The sequence below is a fragment of the Macrobrachium rosenbergii genome, chromosome 29, assembly GCF_040412425.1.
Source record: "Macrobrachium rosenbergii isolate ZJJX-2024 chromosome 29, ASM4041242v1, whole genome shotgun sequence".
NCBI classification, from domain to species: Eukaryota; Metazoa; Arthropoda; class Malacostraca; order Decapoda; family Palaemonidae; genus Macrobrachium; species Macrobrachium rosenbergii.
The window spans coordinates 21913040-21938355 of NC_089769.1; the positions used below are offsets into that span (position 1 = coordinate 21913040).

Below are 25316 nucleotides of genomic sequence, written 5' to 3' on the forward strand. Positions count from 1 at the left end.
CCCTTCAAGGAGAATCTGCCACTGACCCACACTCCCGTCGCATTGATGGCTTACTCCATAGGATCGGAGGAGTATTCAGCCATGTTGAAGGAAGTGTCCTCTCTTCTGAGCAAAGAAGCAATAGAATTAGTGAAAAAGGCAGACTTGAAAGGATTTTACAAATGCCTTTTTGTAGTACCCAAGGCTTCAGGAGGTTGGAGACCGGTGCTTGACGTAAGTGCTTTGAACGTCTTCATAGAAAAAACAAAATTCAACATGGAAACCATCCACTCTGTTCTTGCTTCCATCCGTCAGGGAGATTGAATGATATCCCTGGACATGCAAGACGCTTATTTCCATATTCCGATTCACCAGGATTCGAGGAAATACCTAAGATTCATTTTCAAGGACCAGATCTTTCAATTTCGAGCACTTTGTTTCGGTCTCTCGACGGCCCCACAAGTCTTCACATGAGTGTTGGCTCTTTAGGTGGGTTGGCTACATTTAGCGGGAGTGAGTATCTTGCTATACCTGGATGATTGGCTAATTCGTTCACCCATGAAGAAACGCTGCATGAAGGGCTTACAGAAGACTTCTCTTGACCCAGGAATTAGGACTAATAATGAACTTTGAGAAGTCACAGATGATTCCCACTCAGAAGATTCTTTATTTGGGAGTTCTGATAGACTCTGAGTTTTTGGGCTTCTCCGTCACTCAGGAGAGTGGAAGACTGTTTGAGGAAGGTAGACCTCTTCCTCTCACTTCATTATTGCTCCGCCACCCAGTGGATGAGTCTCTTGGGGACGATGGCCTCTCTCGAGCAATTCATAAGACTGGGGAGACTTCACATGAGACACCTCTAGTTCTGTTTAAGAGCTTGCTGGGATCAGAAAGCTCATCAGGACTGCCATGTCTTTCCAATAACCCCAGAAATAAAGGAGGATCTGCGGTGGTGGAGGTCCGCAGACAGACTGTTGGAAGGGAAGTCGCTCGTTCCGGTGAGCCCCGACCTAGACTTCTTTTCCGACGTGTCAGATTTAGGTTGGGGAGTACTCCTTGGGAACCTGGAAGTCTCGGGGAAGTGGTCTTCGGAGGAAAAAGGGCTGCATATCAACGTGAGAGAGTTGAAGGCAATACATCTAGGTCTGCAACACTTTGCGGCGCAGGTACACAACAAGACTATAGCGGTCCATGCCCTAGCATACATCAAACATCAAGGGGGGGGACACACCCATTTTCTCTGCAAGGTAGCAAGAGACCTGCTATGCTGGGCGGATTGGAACCAGACGCGATTAGTTACCCTGTTCATACAGGGCAAGTACAATGTCCTGGCGGACGAGCTGAGCCGTCACAAGCAAATTCTGCCCATGGAGTGGGCACTAGTTCTTCGCGTTTGTGCCAGCCTTTGGAAACTATGGGGTCAACCAAACATAGACCTTTTGCAACTTCCAGAAATTACCGCCTTCCTATGTTCTGTTCCCCTTTTCTGGACCCTCTAGCTTGGGCGATGGATGCAATCATCCTGGACTGGTCTGACCTAGACCTTTACGCTTTTCCTCCATTCGGGATGATTCAGGAAGTAGTAAGGAAGTTTCGCTCACACCACAATGTAAGGATGACTCTCGTGGCTCCCTGCTGGCCACAAAAGGAGTGGTTCCCGTGCCTGATCAATCTCCTTGTAGACTTTCCGAGACTCCTTCCCGAGATTCCAAGTCTTCTCAGACAACCCCATGTCAGGAACTTTCATCAAGGCCTATCCTCTCTGGCCCTAACAGGATTTCGACTGTCTCCAGACTCGTTAGAGCGAAAGGCTTTTCTAGATCGGCATCAGTGGCTATCACCAAATGTAGACGCATTTCCTCCAATAATGTCTACCAAGCTAAGTGGGCACGCTTTAGCAGTTGGTGTAGAAGAAACATAAGTCTCTTCCTAGAAAACTTCTAACACTCAGATAGCAGACTTCCTTCTCTATTTGAAATCTTCTAAAGGATTGTCTGTCTTGACAATAAAGGGTTACAGAGAGATGCTCAGCTCTGTTTTTCAGCATAAGGGTCTGGACATCTCAAACAATCAAGACTTGTCCGATCTAATTAAGTTTTTCAATATCTCCAAGTCCAAGAAAGAGGAGTCCTTCTCTTAGAATCTGGATGTAGTTCTTAGTGGCTTTGAACCTATGTGCTCTTCCCCTCTAAGGGATCTGACTTGGAAAACTCTCTTTCTGGTTGCCTTAGCAAAGCTAAGAGAGTAAGTGAACTTCAAGCAATAAGCAAAAGGATTGGTTTTTTGCAAGGGAATGCAGTCTGTCTTTTCACTAGGATTTCTAGCAAAAAATGAAAACCCTTGACATCCCTGGCCCCGTTCCTTTTCGATTCCAAGCTTATTGGATATCCTAGGCACGGAAGAGGGAGAAAGAGAGCTGTGCCCAGTACATGCCCTCAGATATTATTTACATCAAACGGAGAAGATTAGAGGCCAGTTTAGCAGTCTCTGGTGTTCAGTTAAAAACCCCTCTAGACTCCTTTCGAAGAATGCCATTTTGTTTTTCTTGAGGGATCTCATCGTTGAGGCACACACTCAATTAGTGGAAATGGACTTAGAGCCATTGAAAGTTAAAGCGCATTCAAACACAATCTTTCTCTCTCTCTGCAGTCCTGGAGGCAACCCATTGGAAATGCAAGTCGGAGTTCGCAATGCACCATTTGCTGGATGTCGAGACTATTTATGATAAATGCAGTATCCTGGGGCCTGTGTCCGTAGCTGGCGTAGTGATGGGTGAGGAAGTGTAGGAAGTTTCCCTTCCTTTCCTTTTCTCTTCGCCTTGAAAATGGTGTTGAGTTCTTGGGGAGCCTGGGACGGTACGACGTACCTGGGGTCCCAACCAGTTTTTTAGTGTTGGGTAGTGGTCTTGTTTTTATCTTTTAATCATTGTTTAATTATGGTGTAGGTTACTTTGTGTTCTGGTATGTTATTTTTGTGGTACTGTGCCCAGGGCAGGGACAATTATGTATGCTTTGTTGGCCTTTGGTGTACAACTTCGTTGCAAAGCTGAATCTTATACTTCGTCAGCCTTTGGAGTACTCCTTCGCTGTGAAGTGTCCCACTTAAGTAGAGGCGCGTCTGGCCATGCCGCCACTTCGCTACAGGTTGAGATGAGCACCACCAGAGGCAGTATCTACCTGCAGCAGCTCTCTCACCAGGCAAGGAACAACAATTATCTTATTAATTCTAACGTAAGCTTGTGTCCATGATTCCCCACCACCTTTCAATGTGGAATCAGCTAAGTAATTACTGGGTAAGTTACATATGTAAAAATGACATTTTTATGGTAAAATTGTTTTATATATACTTACCCAGTAATTACGGATGGAGCCCACCCTCCTCCCTGCACATGGACTCTTTTTTGCATAAACAAATTGTTGTGTTGGCGGTGTTGTTCCTCTTTCGTACCCTGAAAGTGGCTGGGGCATAGTCACCTATACAAAACAAAAGAATCGCTACTGCGGAATTCAGAATTCTAACTGGCGTTTGAGTATAAACTCTTAGCTATGTAATTACTGGGTAAGTATATATAAAACTTAATTTTATCATAAAAAAGCCATATTTTCATTTAATATGTACCTATCGCTTTACACAGAGGACCTGTTAGGACTACTATTGTGGCAAGTTCAGACAACTCAGAGAAATGACTTAGCACTGAGGTGGTGCTGGGATCCTTGTGTGAATGGCAAGCCAAGGGAGTGTTCTTTTTCTTTATTCTACAGTCGGTCTTTTGGATTGCTGACTGCATAGATATGCTCATGTTAAACTGATGGGTGTGTATTGTGAAAATAATTTTGTTGTTTTCATTATTTATGCAAGCAGTATATTGAGCTGTCTAGTTGTCATATGCCATCCCAATGTTATATTAAACTACTGTAATTTCATCTAGCCTAGGCTAGGTAGTATATGTTCAGGAGCCTTAAGATCATCATCAACCTCATCTTTACTAGTTGAATGTGGTGAACTACCACTGTCCCTCCATAGAGAGTTTGTAACAATGAAGAGCATTCTGAGAATTCAGACAAGTGAGTCTCAACCAAAAAAAAAAAATTATTTGAATTAAGAGATGTTTATAAATAATCACTCACCACCTTTCCATGTTAGAGCTAGAAGATTGTTTGAGTCATTGAATATAAATATGCAATTGCCTTCCATAGTAAAATTACCTCCTCCTTGGACTATGAATTAAATAAGAATTTGCACACACTTAAAATATTTATCAAAAAGTTACTCATATACCCCAGAACACCATAGACAACATACAATAGAACATATAACCCGAAAAGGTCCACACTAAGCAATGTACACAGATAGATCTAAATTTCAATATGGAGTGGGATATGCTGTAGTATCCCAAGACAAAACATGTCAGTTCTCTCTACCTGATAATGCCTCAGTATTTACAGCTGAGTTATGCACAAGAGCATCATCCATAAAAATGATTAAAGAAACCTCATGTAATAATTTTGTGATTTTTAGCAACTCAAAAAGTGCCATAGAAGCCATTCAAGGTACAAACCAAAAAATAACATTGTACAACAAATTAAGTTGTTATTACACCCTAAGTTGTATAATAATGGGAAAAATATAGAAATATGTTGGATCCTTGCCCATGTAGGGATCAAGGGAAAAGAAGAGACTGATAAAGTAGCTAAAGAAGCAGTCCTTATGACAAGCTCAAATACAAATATCCATGTTAATGATTATGTAACACATAAAAATAAGTGTTATAAATAAATGGCAAAATATATAGAATGCAGAACCTGAAAATAATAAGTTGAAGCAAATAAAACCTGGTGTTAGAAATTGGGGTTCATCATACCAAAGAGGGAGACATACACAAGTAATTCTGACACGTCTCCGAATAGGCCACACTCATCTGATGCATTGACACTTAATGAGCACCCCACATAACCCAGCACCCCAATGCTCAGAATGCAAAGTGATAATAACAGTCAGACATTTGTTGTGTCAGTGTCCAAAATGTAACCAACAACGGTTGTCAAGTTTCAGAAAGACAGTAGAGCTGTCAGTGAAATTTTTTCAGAATCTGCAACATTTTCAATTGTTCAAATTTTAATATTCATGACGAGATGTAACTTAATTAATAAAATATAAGAAGTAATTTATGAAAATACAAAAGCCCATGGGGCATTTAATAAATAAAAAAAAATAGGAATTTTAAAAATCTCAACTTATTCTGAGTTTTATCATTAGTTTTATTTTTTTACTGTGCAGATGGGAACGTGAATAAATGTATTTAATGTGTGCATGTGTTCAGTATGGAAGCATATGCTTTTTTGCATATTTTTATTTTTAAGATTTCATTGTCATTGTTCATTTAGTCCCAGTGCTTGGCCAATGGCTTAGACCTGGTACACCATTTCATTTTAATTCTTTGGGCCAGCCCAATGAGAGCCATTAGTCATCTCAGTCTGGTTAAGCTATTTTTTAATAATAACTTCTAGCAATTAAGCGTAATTGAGATGCAATGAATTGCTTCAATTTTTCATTTTCATCTTTTTATAGGCTGTGTGTGTGTGTGCGTGCTCATGCATAGGGTAATCTATATTAAATTGCTAGGTGAAGCTAGGGGTTTTTGGGAAGCGTAACATAGTTTAAGCATAGGACTACTGCACTGCCATAATCTTGTGGTTTTCAGCATTTCTTTTGGAATGAGGATGCTAGCCCTGTGCCCTTCACCTTCTCTGTGACACCATAGTTAGCTACATACCAGGTACTTACAGACGTTACTGGTAGGGCAGTAAAGGCACAACTGATTTTTTTGAACTGTGCTAAAGTTGTTTTTCTTGTTTGGGAATTGAACACAGCTCCTGGTGCTGTATATGCACTGGGTGTAAGAGACACATGAAATACCATACTGTTTCATTAGGTATTGTAAAAGAAATCACACGCATTTGATCTGGTTACCCTTTGGAATGCCTCTGCAACCCCCAGATGTTTTGTTGTCCCATTTTAGAGAAGCCTGTTATAGAATATAATTTGCTATTCAAGATTATTATAAAGCTTTCTAATCAGAACACTGGCACACTTGTAGAAATTCAGAACACCTCAGAGAGAATGGATTACATAACAGCATTAGCCACACATTGGTTCACCCAAAGGTAATCATTGAATACATATGGTAGCAGCATGGCATTTGTCACACAGTGGTTTGTGCAAATATGATATTTATGCTCGTGATATTCACTAATGGTTGTCATTTCAGTATTAAGGACAGTAGAGAGGGTAAATCTTAGTGGACAAGTCAAGAATTCTGATGATTGGGTCATCAAGTTGTATGATGATTTTAACAAGAACAAATACTTTGTTGCCAGAACTGTAAGTACTCCCTTGATTCTATATATATTTTGATTGAGCAGATTATCATTATAATGATTTAGTTTCAGGAGCCCTTAAAGTTTTATTTTTAGATTCAGTGGGGTTTCTTGGAGTTGTTGATAAAAGAGTGGTGAAAATTTGAGCACAGTAAAATTAAAGTTTGACAACTAGGAGAGAAGAGACCAAAGGGAATGGATAATAAGTAAAAGTCAGGTAGCAATATAGCAAGGCCACTACAAAGCACATTTGATTTTTTAATTTTTTTTATTTTATTAGTGATGTTAACACATAAAATCTTACAAAGAATTGCTGTGCTTTTAGGTAAACTCATGATGAAGTAGTACTGTTTGAAATTCATGATGAATTAGTACTGTTTTTATAAACCCATAAATTTTTTTAATGCTCTGTATGTGCAGTCTTATGCTCAAATTTTAGTCTTTATAGTAAGGATAATCTAAAGATCAAAACTTGTACCAGATAAATTTTTCACAGTTACCGTACAAACAACAAAATATTCAAAAGAAAATTTTCCTTGATTGACAGTAACTGTATGTGGTTAAAGGACACAACTTATTTTACCATAGACTTTTGGTATGAAGTAGCTTTGCTGTGATTGTTTGTTTTATTTAATTTTTTTTTACAGGAGAAAATATCAGATAATAAGAGAGATGAAGCTGAAGCAGCAAGAAGAAGGGACCACATTTCACATTTTATTTTACGTTTAGCGTACTGCAGAACTGAGGAGTTGAGACGTTGGTTTATTCTTCATGAAACAGATCTCTTTAAAGCTCGTTTTCTGCATGTTTCTAAAAGTAATCAAGATAATATTAGAACCTTCATGTCTCAGAATAACCTGAATTTCACACCAGTAAGTGTGTATTTTGCATTTCTAGACTTTTTCATTATAAAGCTACTGTTTTTGTTATTGTATGTGGAAATTTGCAATCATTGCATACCCTTTCCAGACCGTTGAGAGCTTTTGAACCTTTACTAAACATTTATTTTTCATAAACCCGTTAATAATATATATGCCCATGATTGGATACCCTCTCCAGATCATTGTGGGATTTTGAGCCATTACCAAACTTTTTTTTTATACTCCATTGATGTCTCTACTACTGTATTTATGTCTTTAATGTCCTCAAGATCAGAGAAAGAAAAAGTCAAGTCCTACAATGCAGTTGCCTCTGGACCCTGCTTGAATCAGTTAACAATAACCACACTCACTTCTGTAATCCTTAAGTGCTGTTATCAGTTCTGTTTTCATTCTCCAAGTGTATTATTTGATGAGGGTCACTTCCAGTGCTCCTTAATTTGTTTCATTTAGGATGAATCTTACCTACTGTTAAAGAGTCACATCTTCGTGCTGGCAGGCAAGTCGGCGTTTCAGAATAAAGGTTGCTTAGCTGACCTGGATGACTGTCTAGTTCACCTGTTCACCAGGTGTCTCTTAAATATTTTAGCTCTTTTTAGAATTATTCATATTGCTTCAGTGGATGGTTGTCTGTGCTTCACTGTTTTGGCTGTTGGTTTATTATGGTATATTGTAACTCTTGGCTTTTGTTAATGTCACTCCTACGACTCTGGCTCTCCTCTTCTGTACCTAGACCTGAACCCTTTTCCTTAGCTCCATGTTCTACACCCCTTTTGGTTTCTAAAAAGCATATAGAGAAGTTAGAGCAGGTTGTAAATCTCACTTTGGAGCTACTTAATAGTCTGACAGAATTTATTTCAGGGAATTGGTCCATGTCCCCTTATAGTGTGCGATCATTTTCACAGTCCCCCTTGAGAGGTAAGGTGTTGGTGCCCTCTTTGTCAGTAGCTGGAGCTTAGGACTGTCCTGCAACTGATAGAAGAGTCTTCTGCCAGGGAACCAGGTCAGTTCTTAGGGTGAGGTTGATCTGCGCCCTCTTACATCTTCCTGTCATTTATTGCACTCCATTGCCTCCCCCTGATCCCAACCCCTTGACGAGGTAGGGGGCTTAGGGATCCACTTCAGGGAGAGTATGCTCTTTCACGCCTACTCTGCTATGGATTCATCCAAACATTGGGACCTATAACTCTTTACTCCTGCTCCTCTTATAAACTTTCCCCTTCCCTTCTTCCTCTTTCAGTGACGACCTTGGCATGTTGTCGCATTACGAAATTTACTGCTCTTTTAAACTTATGGAGGGTGGAGTTGGACGGCATGCCGCTCCACCTGTAAAACTAGAGTACCTGACATGGTCCAGCAAGGGGAAATTTTTATGTCAAGCCATGCCTTCAGTGCTGGGTCCGACCTCGACGGACTGACAACCCTTAAGGCACTGTGGGTATGGTGTATATCCAGGTGAGGATCCCAGAGCAGTTACCACTTTAGTTGACATTGTTGCTCCTCCCTTCCATTGGGCCTCCTTGGTGAGAGGGACCTCATCCTGGACACTTTTTTTTTTTTTTTTTTTTTTTTTTTACCATGGCAAATCAACCAAACCTCCCTATGACTTCTGGTATGGAAATGTACTATCTGCAGGAAAGCTCTACTAATCGAAAGCAAGTTGGTATTAAAACTTTAATACCATATAGGCTGCCCCCCAAAAAAAGCAAATATTGTCTTGACCCAACCTTGACTCACTTCAGCTCTCTCTTTGGGAGTGGAAGTCAGTCAAGATTTCTAACCTTGGAAACAGAACAGAAAATTTCAGCCCTAAAGTTAGAAATTACCTATTAAACAAATATTCAACGGCAGAAATGTTGTTTAGACAGATAAAAGACATGGCTTATAGGGGCTGCAACAAAGAGTCAGTCTGAGGACTATATGCCTATAACAAAATATATAGATAATATAAATGTAAAAATTAAAAAAAAACATTGAATAGCATTCAGGGTACCATTGTGCTTCTTGAGAACAGTGATGAAACAATTGAAAAGAGTATTCTCTTGGACTCTTGATAAAAGATATCCCAGAGTCCAAGATTATGTGGTATATAATATACAGAGTAAGCAGAGAAATAAGCAAATGTTAAAAATTGGAAAAATAAAATTTGAGGGTCAAGATGTACCTCAAAAAATAAAAATTTTAGGCCATAACAAAGAAGTAAGACCCTGTGCCCTAAAGCCACTACAGTGTCAAAACTGTAGTAAATATGGGCATGTAAAGAAAGACTGGCAGTCTCCGATTATCGGTGGGGGTTCCGCTCCTGGCGCTGTGACGATAACTGAAAATTGCCAATAACCGGAAATCAGTGAATATCGGCGCTGATCTTTGGTTATTGGCGCTGAAAATCCAGCTATTGTCTTCGCTAGACAAGCGCCGTAAAACCGGATTGCCGATAACCGAGGCCGCTAATAACAGGGACTGCCTGTATTGTCGAAATGAACTTGTATTTGCATATCGTGAAACTGAAGAACATGCCACACAGTGGAATTGCAGTGAACCAAAGTGTGTAAATGGGGCAGAATCATCATACAAGATCCAAAGAATGCATGTATTACATATACAATACAGAATAGAAAATGCTACAAGAAAGAACAGGGATGTCTATTAAAAACTAAATTAGAATGAAAGTGAGAGAAATTCAAGATCCTGCTAAGAAACTTACATATTCCTTGATAACAAGAACTAATAGTGAAATGAAAATACATATAGATAGAAGTAACAAAATGTGCAAAATAAATCTCAAGAAGAAATTAATGCTTTACAGAAAAAAACTCAAATGATAAAGAATCAAGAAACAGGTACAAAGGATGTGGGTAACATTTTATCAAATTCATTTGAAATGTTAATGCAAATAGGAGCACAAGAAGATACTACTACAGAAGTAACAGAGGAAAGTCATGATGGACTGGAAATTAAAGATAAAAAGAGATCTTTGGAGAGAACACCACCTGAAACGAAAAAACTAACTATGATTAGAGCAACATCAGTTGAACCTAAGACAAAGGTTATTTAAGAAAACAAAAACAAGCTAAGATTATACCTTTATCTCCAAAAATAATAGTAAAATCTATAGATGCAGGTATCCAAAATAGTGAAGAAGAGTGGAAAAGAACCATACCATAGATGATAACGATTATGTCAAGGGAGAAGAGATTACTCCATCACTAATAATTGGTACAAGAGCAAATGAAACAAGAAATGCACATGAAAATACATGTGGATGTAATGATTGTTTTGTTGAATTGTGCAATAATAACAAAAATAAAACAAAAGATGTTTTAACAAACATAAGAAATTTTATGAAATATACAAAAAAAAAGAAACCACAGATTTGAATACCCATGAAAAAGGTTGCATGTGCATTGAGCACTTGTATATTGTAAAGAAAAACAAATGAATGTCGTGAGTAAATTATTAGAAAAATCCAATTGATAATACAAAAAAAGAAGCAAAACTCAACTGCTATAAAAAAATTATTTTTAATATCTATATTATACAATGGAATGTAAATGGTCTACAGTCTGGATTACACTTAGGAGAAATACAATGATTACTAAAAGAATATGAACCAATTATATTATGTTTACAACATGTTAACAATAGGTAAATACACCTTAGCATCTACATCAACCAACCTAATAAAAATTATGACACTGATAAACTTAAAGAATTACCTAACAGTACCAAGGAACCTACATTAATAGTAGACAATTTTAATGCTCACAACCCAATGTGGGACTATAGTTGTACAAACTCAAATAGAGCAGGAAGTAAGGTAGAAGAATTCATGGATTCAAATGACAAGTGCTGCATAAATGATGACGAAGTCAGCACATATTCTTCAAAAACACATGAAACATTTTCCTCATTAGACTTGACTGTGTGTGCCTCAAGTATAGTAGACACTAGATTGGAATACAGTAGATGACTTGTACGCCAGTGATCATTACCCAATGTTAGTATCCTTATTACAGAATTATCCTGCAAAATATGTCCCTCACTATAATATTATAAAGCAGATTGGGAACGATATGAAATGCACACTAGGGATATCCCAACATTTGAATATTAAATTAATAAATTTCTTGTTAATTTCAGTAAAAATGCTGCCCATTAAAACAATACCAAAATCAAAACCTCTTACAACAAAACACAAAATTCCATGGTGGTCCGATAAGCTTACAGAATTAATAAATATAAAACATCAGTAGGGAGACGACTTGTAGATAATTTGAATAAAAAAATTCAGCAAAATGAATAAAGCATTATCGATATTAGAAGGAAATTTACAAAAATTGACTATTATTATTAGAAACTGACACATTAAAACTTCTATACAACAAAATATCTGCAAAATTTAAAAGTAAGTAATTCAAGGAAGAATCATTTCATGGAGGAAATATGTATCAGATCTCTCTAATAATACTCCCATAAAAAATATGGGAAAAATTCCAGAAAATAAATGGTACCCATCTTAAGCCACCTAGACATGCCATATTAAAATATGGAAAAGGAATACTTGATCCAAAAGAAATAGGTAATGCAATGGGGAAAACTTGGCAAATGTAAGTAGTGGCAAAAATTTAGATGAACACTTCTGCACAAAGAAAAATATAGAAATAATAACAATAAATTTTGAAACAATAGAAAATTTAATATGGAAGATTTGGAATATGCTCTGATGAACAGCAATAAATCTGCTCCTGGAGGTGACAATATTTGTTTCAAGATGGTCTGTTAAATAGGACCTTTGGCTAAGTCGTACTTATTACAGTTTTATAATCATTTATGGCTTTGAAATTTATTTCCTGATAAGTGGTGTAAAGCTATAATAATTAATATCCCCAAACATGGAAAGGATCTTAGTAATGTAAACAATTACAGGCCAATTTCTTTAACAAATTGCTTATGCAAATTGTTCAAGAAAATGATAAATGCTTGACAAACATGGCACATTCGAGAAAATAAAATTTTGACTCCCACTCAATTTGGGTCACAGAGGTTACTAACAGATCTACATTAGATTCTCTCTCCAACTTAGAAGACCACATATGTAGAGGATTTGAACAAAAACAAATTACTATAGCCATCTTTTTTGACATTGAAAAGGCATACGATACTACATGGAGGTATGCTATATTAAAAACTTTATATAAAAACAGCATCTGTCAACATTTACCTAGGTTTTTCCAAAACTTTTTGACAGACTGCAGTTTTCAGGTGAGAATTGATGATGATTTGTCCAGAACATTTTCACTTGAAAATGGTGTTCCAAAAGGAAGCATCCTTAGTGGTACGCTGTTTACTTTAGCAATAAATGATGTCAGTAATACTCTATCTATTGGAATTAAAAGTAACATTATATGGATGATTTTACCATATATTACTCAGCATCTCAAATAAAACATGCTGAACAAACCATTAATAAACACACAATAAAAATAGATGAATGGGCCTCATCTGTAGGCTTTAAGTTTTCCATAGATGAAACTCAAGCAATCATGTTTTATAAAAATAAAAAATAGAAAAAAGGTGAAGAAATAAATTTAGAAATCAGAAACCATATTTCAATAGGCCAAACAACAAAATTTTAGGATTAGTATTTGATGCTCACTTGAACTGGAAAGCTCACATAACATACATGAAATCAAACCTAATTAAAAACTATGGAACACTACTTGGGGAGCCCTTACTGTACTGTATAAAGTAATAGTTCTGTCTTTCATTGATTATTAGAGCGAAATATATGACTCGACATCAGAAAACATGAGACCCAGTTCAGAACAAAGGCCTTAGATATGTTCATGAGCCTTTAGATCATCACCAAAGTCATCTTTACAACTTGAATGTGGTGAACTACCTCTCTCTCTCCATAGAGAGTTAGTAACAACGAAGAGTGTCCTGAGAATTTAGACAAGTGATTCTCCAACAAAAAATTATTTGGATTAAGAGATGTTTTTATAAAAGCAACTTACCAAGTAATTACATAGCTACAGTTTTTAACTAGCACGGCAGCTTAAATTCAAAATTCACAGTAGCACTTCGATTGTGTAGGTAAGTGACCAGTTCCGCCCACTAACAGGAACACTAGAAACGACTTAGCAGACAACCTCATTCTGTTTTTGCTGTGCTTGATGTAAACATCAAGTACTTGCAGCAGCTTTATTCATTATTTTCCAGTTGTATAACTGGATTTCGGTGAAGTATTACTGCTTTTTTCAAGTAGCCTTCAAGCTGAAAGCTTTCAGGATCAGTTATTTTTAAGTTGATTCAAGTTCATCAATTTTTTCGCTACTGTAGGTAATTTGCAATCAAGATTAAAAATGTACTTATCACATTTTCCTTTGCAGAACTGAAAAAGTGTAAGGGCAGGAATGTAGTAGGAGAGAAATTGTGCTTAATGTTTTGGTTGCAGTGAGCTTTAGGAAGAATAGATGTTCTCGACAGCCGAGAATCATGCTCTGGTACTTGCTTCGGCAGTACATATACTAAAATCAGAACAATACAGTACAGAGAAGATTAGCGTAGCCCTTGTGCAAGGATAACACACAAATTGTGAAGTGTTCCTCATTTTTTAGTGCCAACCTGGCTTCCAGCTCACCTGTCGCCAACTACAACCTGGTGTCAGCTCATACTATGAGTGCCCAGGAGTGCCTGCCAGCTCCAGAGCTACCAGCTCTCGTGGCGCCAACTATAGCCTGGCCCCATCCCAGAGATGCCTGGTGCCAGCTTTCGCATCTATTTTTTCTCTCATGCTACTAGCCTTCCTAATTTTTATCCACTTGCCTGTCTCTCTCGCTTCCTTCCTGTGCCATTGCCAGCCTTGTGTCTGGGTTAACAGAAAATTGACCTTGTAACAATGAAGTGTTGTGCAGTGGAGGAGGTGATCATCTGGCCTGCTGGTTCTCCTAGACCTAAGTCACTGTCATACTCCCTTAAACCTGGGAGGAGTCATACTGAAAGTCCAATGGAGGCTGGTGGGAAGTACCCTGGGTAGTTTGCCCCCTCTGTTGAGCCTGTTGCACATTCCCACGTATCGACAGACAGCCACTGAAGAGGCGTCTTGATGGAAGTGTAGTGGAGGAAAGTGGCTGCTCGTCCCGCTGACTCCCAGATGAAGGTCCATTTCAGACCCCTAAAACTGGGAGGATAGTGCAGCAGATAATTGCATATTTCATAAGAATCGTTCAGATAGTGAAACAAGCATGAAATTTTGCACAAGTGCTCTTTAAAGTTCCCTCTATCAGAAAAGGGCTGGCCATACAAAAATTTAATATGGCGGCCAAATTCAAGATGGCGGCCAGTATCGACAGATTTTGGCTAATTTTTCACTAGAATGGCATGTATTTGCTTCTAGCAATATGGTAAAGCTCTTCCATACTATTTCTTGTGAATATTATGTTTCTGTAGCTTCCCAGTACAGTTTACCTTTAAATATGGGGGCTATATGGCTGCCAAGAAAAGGTAGAAACAATAATTATAATGAGAAATAATGCCCGTTCAACAATTATCGTTTTAAGCATGGATCTTGGTTTCTGTGGTTTTAGATCCTAATGAGGCCATCTCTTTCGAATAACTCATCAATTTTGAAGGAAAATTAATAAATGTAAAAGAGTGTATGTCTGCACACAACCAGGGCACACTGGTGACATCACTGCTGTGTAACTCAGCATGGGGTTCAGTGCCAGCTAATCCAGCTTTACTAATCCTGTAGTCTTAGACTAGTAGTTGTAGTACAGTTTAGTTTAGTGTCCCAAATGCTTTCTAACAGCCCCAGACCAGCTATAGTTAGATAGCCGCACCTGAATAGACAGGATGTGCCAGCGGGAGAGCCGAGCCAAGGGTATGGGGGCTGTACATGATGGTTCATGTACTTACCCGGATGGTGTACAGATCACACGGGACTTAAATGGCACTGGATGAATGATCGGGCTAGGTGTAGGGAGACCGAACCAAGTTGAATCCCATACAGGAATGTGTGCTTTGTTTAAGGTGGTAAAAGGATAACCCCTCGGCCTTAATCAAAAGTGAAATCATGGCAGAATGTGATGCCAATCCAATATTGAGCAGTAGAAAAACAAACTGGAGTTTGTGTTGTCTTTGTCAGAAGGACAAAAGAGGTGAGCACTTGACATCACCTCCAAGTCATCATGTCCTAGACCATGATGGGTACACAATGCTGGCAAGGAACATTCCCATGTTCAGTGAAATTAATGAAATGCCACTGATAATGGATCCAGCAAGGCTGGATGAAGGTGATGGCATAGAGGCCACTCTCAGGAAAAAATGCAGCAAAATACCATGTGAACTGTCGCTTGTTGTTTAACAACACTAAACTGGACTGTGCAAGAAAGCGACAATCCAATGACCAGACCAGCAACACTGAGACTAGTCGTGCAAAACTGCGCCGAACCAGTCATGACAATGAAGTTTGCATTTTCTGTGAGAAAGTGGCACCTGCATCTGATCTCAGACAGGCTAGTACTAAGGGCCTTGACTTGAAATTGCGTGAATGTGCAGAGATACTTAGTGATGGCAAGCTCCTTGCTAAGTTGACTGGTGGGGATGTCATTGCACAGGAGTTTAAGTATCACCATGCCTGTCTTTGTGCCCTCTACAACAGAAAAGGTCCTACCTGAGGAGCCTTGAGAAAGACCAAGGTAGCACTGAGTCAGAATCAGATGTGTATCCACTAGTTCTGTCAGAACTGATGACATACATTGTTGAAAACAACCTTTGTTCAGATGATCCAGTCACATTTTCGGCTGGCAGATATTTGCCACCTCTACCAACAACGTCTGGAACAATTAGGTGTAGAGTCACCAAGTGTAAATTCCACGAGACTCAAAGACAAACTTCTGGCAGAAATTCCAGAACTTGAGGCTCATAAATCTGGCAGAGATGTATTACTTGCATTTCAAAGGATGTGGGAAAAGCACTTGCTCAATCATCTGATCTTTCAGAGGCAGTTATCATTGCTAAAGCAGCAAATATTCTCAGAAAGTCTATACTTGATCATCAGTCACGGTTTGATGGCACATTTTCTGAGGCTTGTGTACGAAATTCTGTGCCTCCTCTCCTGCTCCAGTTTGTAGGGATGGTTGAGCATGGGGCTGACATCAAGTCACAGTTACGATTTGGAGCATCAAAGTCAGACCAGGCCATTGCACAGCTCATGCAGTTCAACTGCTACTCCCGATACAAAGAGGAGCAACAACTCATAGACACTCCAAAGACAGAGAAACACCATTCCCAGTCTACATGGGACTCTCAGTCTATGCCAAAACCAGGAAGAGAAACCTGGTTGAAATGCTACATCAGTATGGCCTCAGTATCTCTTATGACAGAGTACTGGAGGTCTCTGCACAGTTAGGAGATGCCACAGTTAGCAAATATGTGGAGGAGGGTGTGGTCTGTCCCCCAGTACTGCGAAAAGGGTTGTTCACCACTGCAGTGATGGACAACATCGACCACAACCCATCTGCAACTACTGCCACTACCTCCTTCCATGGAACTAGCATCTCCATATTTCAGCACCCCACCAAGGAGAACACTGGACAGGAAAGACAGCAACTAAAGTTTGCACCTGAGAAAGTGAGGTCGGTGCCTGAATTGCCGGACACATTCACAAACATCTCACCAGCTTCCTTTCAAACAAAGAACCCTGTGCCACCAAACACTGCAATACCAAAACCACCCACAGATATCTTGGGGCCACAGCTTGCACTGGAGTATCAGTGGCTAGACAAGGTCATAGTCACCCAGGAAATAGATGATGCAGTGAATCTGGCGTGGTCAGCTCATCACGCTTCAATGAAGAGAAGCCCAGAATTTGAAGTAACCATAACTTCATTGCTTCCTCTCCTGCGTGATCAGGCTCATTCTGTTTGCTACGATCAAACACGTGATGCAGAAAGTGCAGGATGTCACTGATTTTCTGAACCCTGGCCAGATAGTCATGTTACACTAGAAGACAAAGAACCAAAGACTGATGTCCTCATTGTAGATGGATCAGCTTTGGTCCATGCCTTGCCACCAAAGAAAGGAAAGACCTTTGAGGGCTATGCACTTTGCGACTTCTTGCCTGTGATACAATCCTATAGCAGCAAGTACACATCATCACATCTTGTATTTGATGTATACAATACATCCAGCCTCAAAGCTGAGACCAGGCTCCAACGTGGTCAAGGAGGAAGGCGCAAGGTGACAGACAAGAACACAATTCCATCCAACTGGCGCAATTTCCTAAGACACGATGCCAACAAGACAGAGTTGTTCCAGTTCCTGGCAGACAAAGTTGCCCAGATGTCTGCCACAAATGTTGTCATTGCCACGAAAGGGTCTGCTGTCCTCAGCACTCATGAGGCTAGTCTTCAGGGACTGGAAAAGTGCTCTCATGAGGAAGCTGACACCCGCATCTTTCTCCATGCCAAATATGCCACAGAACATGGAGCCAAGACCATCACGGTTAAAGCAAATGACACAGATGTTCTTGTCGTTGCAGTCAGTGCTTTCTCCACTCTCCACAATCTAGGGCTAGAGAAGCTATGGGTGGCATTTGGCCAAGGCCAGAGCCTGCGCTGGATTGCTGTGCATGACCTGTGCAACTCTCTGGGCCAGGAGAAGGTGAATGGCATGCTCTTCTTCCATCGTTCACAGGCTGTGATACAGTGTCAGCCTTCGGAGCAAGGGCAAGAAGACCGCCTGGCAGACATGGAACATCTTTCCAGAGGCCTCCACTGTGTTCTCCAAACTGAGTCACTACCCTCTCAGAGTGGAAGAGAGTGACCTGAAGGTCCTGGAGAGGTTTGTCATACTTATGTATGAAAGATCCAGCACTGCTGGCACTGTGGATGAGGCTAGACTTGATATGTTTGCCAGAAAACAAAGGGCATATGAGGCCATTCCACCAACCAGGAAGCTCTCCTCCAACACACCAAGCGTGCTGCGTACCAGGCTGGTTGTGTGTGGGGCAGGCCACCCAGTGTCAGCCACAGCCAGAGAACCCTGCTGAGTGGGGATGGCAAAAGTCTGGTGAAGCATGGCAAGTCCTCTGGACAACCAACTCGCCCTTAGCCAAGAGTTGCCAACAGCTTACCAAATGTGGATGCAAAGCAGGCTGTCGGGAAAGGTGCAAGTGCTACAAGCTGGGTCTTCCCTGCACAGCTCTGTGCACTTGCAAATGTAAAGTCTAGATAAATATTGCCCTCTCTTCAGTAGATAATCTAGCTTGAGCATCCAACGTGTCATGCTATGCCTACCTTCTTATCCTCGAATTTTTCAAAGGTGTAGGTTGAGAGACCTATACATAGATTGGTTGCGTTTAGTCCGTATTTCTCTTCTTTTCTTTTATGGTTACAGTCTTAGACACAATGTTGTATGTGACCATACCATTACTATTTCAGTTGAAAATAGCATATTAGTTAAACTGTCTGATCACATGAATATACCATTAAATAAAAACAGTTGGTCTCTATGTCTGCTAGCTGTGGATAAAAAAAAAACTTTTATGGCAACCATTTTGTACGCCATCTTGGTTACAATTCATTTAGTAAGGGTTTTCAATAAAATGTGTGGTATGGAACATTTTTATAACCTAAAAGTCGAGGTTTAAAAAAAAAAAAACTGGCATATTCCATCCAATAGATGCTCCCAAACCAGTGAATCTCAACATAGATGGCGGCCATTTTGAAAAATAGCCGCCATCTTGGATTTTCAGGTGGCCAGCGCCCTTTTCTAAGAGAGCGTAGTCTTAGGAATGTTTGTGCCAAATTTCATGCTTGTTTCACTATCTGAACGATTTTTACAGCAATCTGCTGCACTAAGGAGGCATGAAGCCAGGAAGGTTGGTGGGGTTTGCCCACGGGTAGTCGCCCCCCCAGTCGAACCTGTAGTACATTCCCAGATATCGGCAGACAGCCACTGGAAAGGCATCTTGATGGAGGTGTATTGTTAGACAACCACTGGAAAGGCATCTTGATAGATGTGTAGTGTTATCATCACTCGTCATATTGACATCTTCCTGAGCACCTGGCGCCATTCGACTAGTGTCTAGCGCCAGTTCCTGTTCTCTCGGCGCCTATTCCCGAATGCTCGACACTAGTTCCCAGGCACTCTCTTTAGTACCCAGTGCCAACCTACAGAGCTCCCATCGCCCACTCTCATGCGCCTGGCGCCAGTTTCCTCTTTAGTACTTGACGCCTGTCTTTTCTAAGAACACACTGTTGTTCTTTCTTGAACGTCAGTCTCCAAGTCTCCAATTGAATGCCTGGCTCGGGCTTTTCAAGTGGCTGGCACCAGTCCCCGATTATCAGGCGCCAACTCTTCAGTGTCTGACTCCCGCCTTTGAGCATCATACAGACTGCTCACAAGCATTTTGGCTCTCTTCAGTCTGTTCCATCTTCACCTGGAGTTCAAGTACTGTTCCCGGGTGGGTAGAATCAATCCATCTGTTCAGAGACTCCCCTCACCATTGGGTAAGTCTCCCATGTAAAGAACAAAGGTTTTTAGTTGTGGAGGAACAAATATAAAATTTTTAAAGTAATTTGTATTTTTCGTAACATACAAACCTTAAGATCTTTACATTTACATCTCACCTCAGCCATCCCTCATTCTGATACATGGGCTGAAAGGCAAAGTGGAGTGAAGACCGACAAGGGAGGGGCTTCACCCTACCATCAGTAGTTAATGACCTTGTCAGAAAGTTAAACAGCCATTCCAGCTCATGTTCGCAAGCTAAATCCAGGTTTGTATGTTAGGAAAAATACAAAACACTTAAAATTTGCTTTATTTTTACAGTATTTAGTTTTGATTTATTGTATTTTAGTGTGTGTATTGTGTTGATATGTGTACAAAACAACTAGTTTTAGTACTGTATTTTCAGATTATGATGATTTGTGTTTATAATAATTTTGTTGTGTTCTCATTGCAAGTTTCACTTTATCCCCAGATGACAACTGGTGAAGTGAGCAGTGAAAAAGAAAACCTAGTAAGTGGGACATACAACATGGGAAGTGGTGATTTACAAGAACGTACATTTTTTAAGGTTGGTTTTTATTTATTTTTTTATTTTTTACTGGGGTAGGATATCTATTCCATAGCTGCTAATATTTTCTTTCCTTTTATGTAGAAGGTATAAAGATCAACTTCATATGTAGTGATTGAGTTTTACTTAGCCTAATTAGCATGTGTTATGTACTCATAATGTTTTTCCATTTTTCATCTGAATTCTTTTAGGTTCCCTTCACAGAAGCTTTGGAATTAGTGAAAGCAAGAAAAGTATTTGTAAAAGGCGGCTTTGCGTATGTCCCTGACACTGACCTGGTGACTTTAGTCACTACCTCCTTTAGAGCTCACCTCTCCCAAGCTCTTGCTGTAAGTTTTAAATTATTTCTCAAAGATAAAGTCATCATCATTCCCTTTGTATTATTTTTCATACTATTATCATTGTTGTTGTATTGTTGTTGAGGTTAAATGAGAGACTTCTGTATATAACAAATATTGATATATTTTTAAAAGTACTATAAAATCTGCAAGTTTTATAAGGACTACTTCCCTCATGGTCAGAGGGAAAGAAACTAAATGAAAATTTACCAGGCCAAGTAGTAACAGTTTCTTCCTTCATCTTTTGACAACTTCACTAAACTGGTTCATAGTTTTACCAAATGCATCTTGCTCTTTCCTTTGAAGCTCTCGCTGCAAGTTTTAAATTGTTATTCTTCATAGGTTACAGTATTCATCACCACAATCATTTATTATTATTATTATTATTATTATTATTATTATTATTATTATTATCATCCACTAGCATATCCATATAAAATTTCATATAAATACCAATAAATTTTATATATATATATATATATATATATATATATATATATATACATATATATATATATATATATATATATATATATATATATATATATATATATATATATATATATATATATATATATATATATATATATATATATATATATATATATATATATATATATGAGGCTATCAAAGTATTTTTAATTTAATATTTTTTTATTTTAAAATATATATATATATATATATATATATATATATATACATACATACATACATACATACATACATACATACATACATACATACATACATACAGACACACACAGTAAACCCCCCATATTTGTATTCTTACAATTCGTGGGCTCACCAGTTCGTGGATTTCTCAGTGGAACATATACACACATTATTCACGGAAAATTCGCCCATTTGCGGTATTTTTCTCAGAAGTGTTCACTAATTACTGCATTTTCATATTTTCTCGACTAAATGACCTTTTCGTGATAAAACTATTAAAATACTCAGGTACCCAGGTAGTCCTCAAGTTACAATGATTCAATTTTGCGACAATATTTATAAAGTATTTTTAAATTTCACACAGGTGCAGGCAGCAGCTTACAATCAAGCAGTGAGAGACCAAATTACAATAGACCAACTTCTTTTCCTCCATCTCTTTATCCCATGTAGTTAGAAATGTAAAAGAGAATGAGAAAAGTATTGTCAGTAATGTTATAATCATGCATAAATGTGTACAGCCATAAACAACTGAACGAGAAACTGTTGTTTTGCTTATAACCGAATTGGATAACAACAGCTATTTTGCTTGTATTTCAGCCATCGCATGGAAGTAAACAATTACCGTAGTTATGTTACAATTGACGTTAAACAGAATAGGACTGATATATTTTTACATTATACCCTTATTTGCTATAGATAAAAGATCAGCAAGGAAATATACAGCTAAATTTAAGCTGCAAGTTGTAGCTGAAGCAGAGAAAACAATGTTCAAGCTGCTAATGACTGTAAATTATCATGCATCAGTAACATGGATGAAACTCGACCGTAAATAAACTTGGAGAGAAGGTATTTTAATCAAAACTACTGGGCTTGAAAGAACACATGCTACTGCTGTTTTCACGCTGATAAAAGGTAAATGCGTAAAGCTTGTATTATGATGAAATCAAGTGAAAATAGTGAATGGAATCTTGATTTTTTTTTACACAAAACAAACATGCCCCCAAACGGCCAACGTCATCTATTAGCAAAAAAAATAGCTTAACTTATTTCACAACGTGACGTATTTGTTATATTTCGACTTAAAAATACTTCATATAAAAAAATAACCTTACCCCATATAAATAAAGTATCTAGATTTTCATTTACACTAACTAGAAGCAAGGAAAGCGCTCTGAACTAAGTTATATGCGGCGAAATAAACTTACCGCGTAATCGATTTCCAAACCAAAACATTGATTGCTATTAATAATGCAAAATCAATATAAGAATATATATACAATATTATTGGATACAGTGAAGTAAAGCATAACATTTTAAAAGATCCATGGAAAAGATGCATATTCGTCATGTTGATGTTTGTATAATACGATATTAATACTGTATGTGAATATAGAGTACAGTATAGTGCAGGCTAGGCTACCATATATGCATACGATATACCATAGTGTGGGTTAGGTTAATCCTTGCTTGTTATTCAGTTTCTCTTTGTATTGAATTATCATAAGTCATTCTGCATGAACCTCCAGAATTAGCTGATATTAATACAGTAAATCCCCCGTATTCCTGGTCTCACTGTTCGCAGATTTCTCTGTGGAACGTACATATACATTATTCATGGAAAATTTGCCCATTTGCTGTATTTTTACTGAGAAATATTCACTAATTACTGTATTTTCATATCATTTTCATGACTAATGTACTTTTTGTGTTAAAACTATTAAAATTCTCAGATATAAGCATTTTTGGAGGTTATTTTTGTGTTTAAACTTTCAAAATAGGCAGCTCTAAGTGTTTTTAGAGGGGTTTTAAGTATTCGTGGATTTTAGCTATTCGCAGGGGTGTGTGGTACGCATCCCCCGCGAATACAGGGGTTTACTGTAATTACTATACCATATATGTATATAGTGTAGGCTAGGCTACCATATTTGTATATATGGTACTGAATACCCTAGTGTAGGCTAGGCTATATTCAAGATACGTTTTTTCCAACAAACAGTGGGTTTTTGGAACGTAACCCCATCGTAAGTAGGATAATACTGTACCTGTATAAGCATTTTTAGAGTTTTTGTGTGTTTGAAGTTTCAAAATAGGCAGTTCTAAGTGTTTTTAGAAGGGTTTTAAGTATTTGCAGATTTTAGCTATTTGCGGGGGGGTATGCATCCCCCGCGAACACGGGGTGTACTATATGTATATAATATATATATACGTATACAGTCAGCCCCTGGTTTATGACGGGGGTTCCGTTCTTACAGCATGTTGTAAGCTGAAAGTCATCGTAAACCGAAAAATTGTCGAAAATTGTCAAAAATCCTTAGAAAACCTTACTTTTAATGGTCTGGGTGTGTTGAAAATGATGTAAACTGCATTTTAATTGAGTTTTTCATCAAAAAACCTCCAAATTTTGATTCTGCCATTTTGGAGCCATATTTCTTCTGTCGGATCGGCATACGATGCATCGTAACCCTGGAACATGTGTCATAAACTTGGAAATAATTTCTGATGAATACACAGTGAACCCCCTGTATATGTGGGGATGCCCCCCCCCTCCATGAATAGTTGAAACTAGCAAATACTTAGAACCCTTCTATATAAACACTTAGAACTGCCTATTTTGATAGTTCAGACACACACAAAACAAACCAAAAATGCTTATACAGGCATTATCCTACTTATGATGGGGTTAGGTTCCAAAAAAAAACCATCGTTTGTTGGAAAAACGTAAGAAATACCAAAACATATCTCAAACATAGCCTAGCCTACACTAGGGTATTCGGCTCCATATATACACATATGGTAGCCTAGCCTACACTATAAAAGATACTCTTTACATACACGGTATAGTAATTATTAATATCAGCTAATTCTGGAGGTTCATGCAAAGTGACTTATGATAATTCAATACAAAGAGAAATTGAATAACAAACAAGAATTAGCTTAGCCTACACTATGGTATATTGTATACATACAGGGTGGCATAGCCTACATTATACACTTTGTTAACATATCGTATTATACAAACGTCAACATAACGAATATGCATCTTTTCTATGTTATGCCTTAATTCACTGTATCCAATAATATTGTATTCTTATATTGCTTTTGTATTATAAATCACGATCAATGTATTGGTTTGGAAATGTTTACGCAGTGTTTATTTAGCAGCATATAACTTAGTTCCGAGCACTTTTCTTGCCTCTAATTAGTGCAAATGAATCTCTAGAGTCTAGATACTTTATTTTTAAGGGGCAATGTTATTTTTCGTTATAAGAAGTGTTTTTAAGTTGAAATATAACTAAAATACATCTCGTTGTGAAATTAATTTGTCTATTATTTTCGATAATAGAGGACGATGGCTGTTTGGGGGCTTTGTTTTGTGTAAAAAAAAAATTCAAGATTCCGTTCGCTATTTTCACTTGATTTCATCATGATACGAGCTTTACGTATTTATTGTTTATTGACATAAAAATAGAAGTAATGTGTTCTTTCATGCCTAGTAGTTTTGATTAAAATACTTTCTCTCATTTTATTTGCGATCGAGTTTCATCCATTTGCCGATGCACGATAATTTACAGCATAGTCATTAGCAGCTTGAACATTGTTTTCTCAGCTTCAGCTACAACGTGTAGCTTAAATTTAGCAGTGCATTTCCTAGATGATCTTTTATCCAAACCGAATAAGGGTATTATGTAAAAATATGTCAGTCCTATTCTGCTTAACGTCATTTGTGCCATAACCTACGGTAAGTGTTTATTACCGTACAATGGTTGAAATACAAGCAAAAGGGCTTTTGTTATCCAGTTTGGTTATAAGCAAAATAACAGTTTCTTGGTCGGTTGTTTATGGCTGTACACATTTACACAAGAGTATAATGTTATTAACAATACTTTTATCATTCTCTTTTACTTTGTCAACTAGATGATGGGATAAAGAGATGGAGACAAAGTTGTCTATTGTAATTTGGTCTCTCTTACTGCCTGATTACGCT

General features: G+C 38.2%; 1 protein-coding gene and 1 non-coding gene across 4 annotated transcripts in view; both read left to right on the top strand.

Annotated features, from left to right (window-relative positions):
• The window catches only part of Prim2 (DNA primase subunit 2), a 133607-nt gene that overhangs the window by 34702 nt on the left and 73589 nt on the right, over positions 1-25316 (top strand). For all 3 annotated transcript variants that reach the window (XR_010857760.1, XM_067131270.1, XM_067131271.1), the window contains exons 3-6: positions 6248-6360; positions 7004-7228; positions 20226-20321; positions 20513-20650. Coding sequence is in view for 2 of the 3 variants with exons in the window: in XM_067131270.1 (XP_066987371.1) it covers positions 6248-6360; positions 7004-7228; positions 20226-20321; positions 20513-20650 (572 nt within the window). In the remaining variant the exon portion in view is untranslated. The remainder of the gene's footprint in view (positions 1-6247; positions 6361-7003; positions 7229-20225; positions 20322-20512; positions 20651-25316) is intronic.
• Positions 13741-13851, top strand: LOC136854691 (U6 spliceosomal RNA). Its single transcript, XR_010857773.1, has one exon. It is a non-coding gene; the product is annotated as a U6 spliceosomal RNA (small nuclear RNA).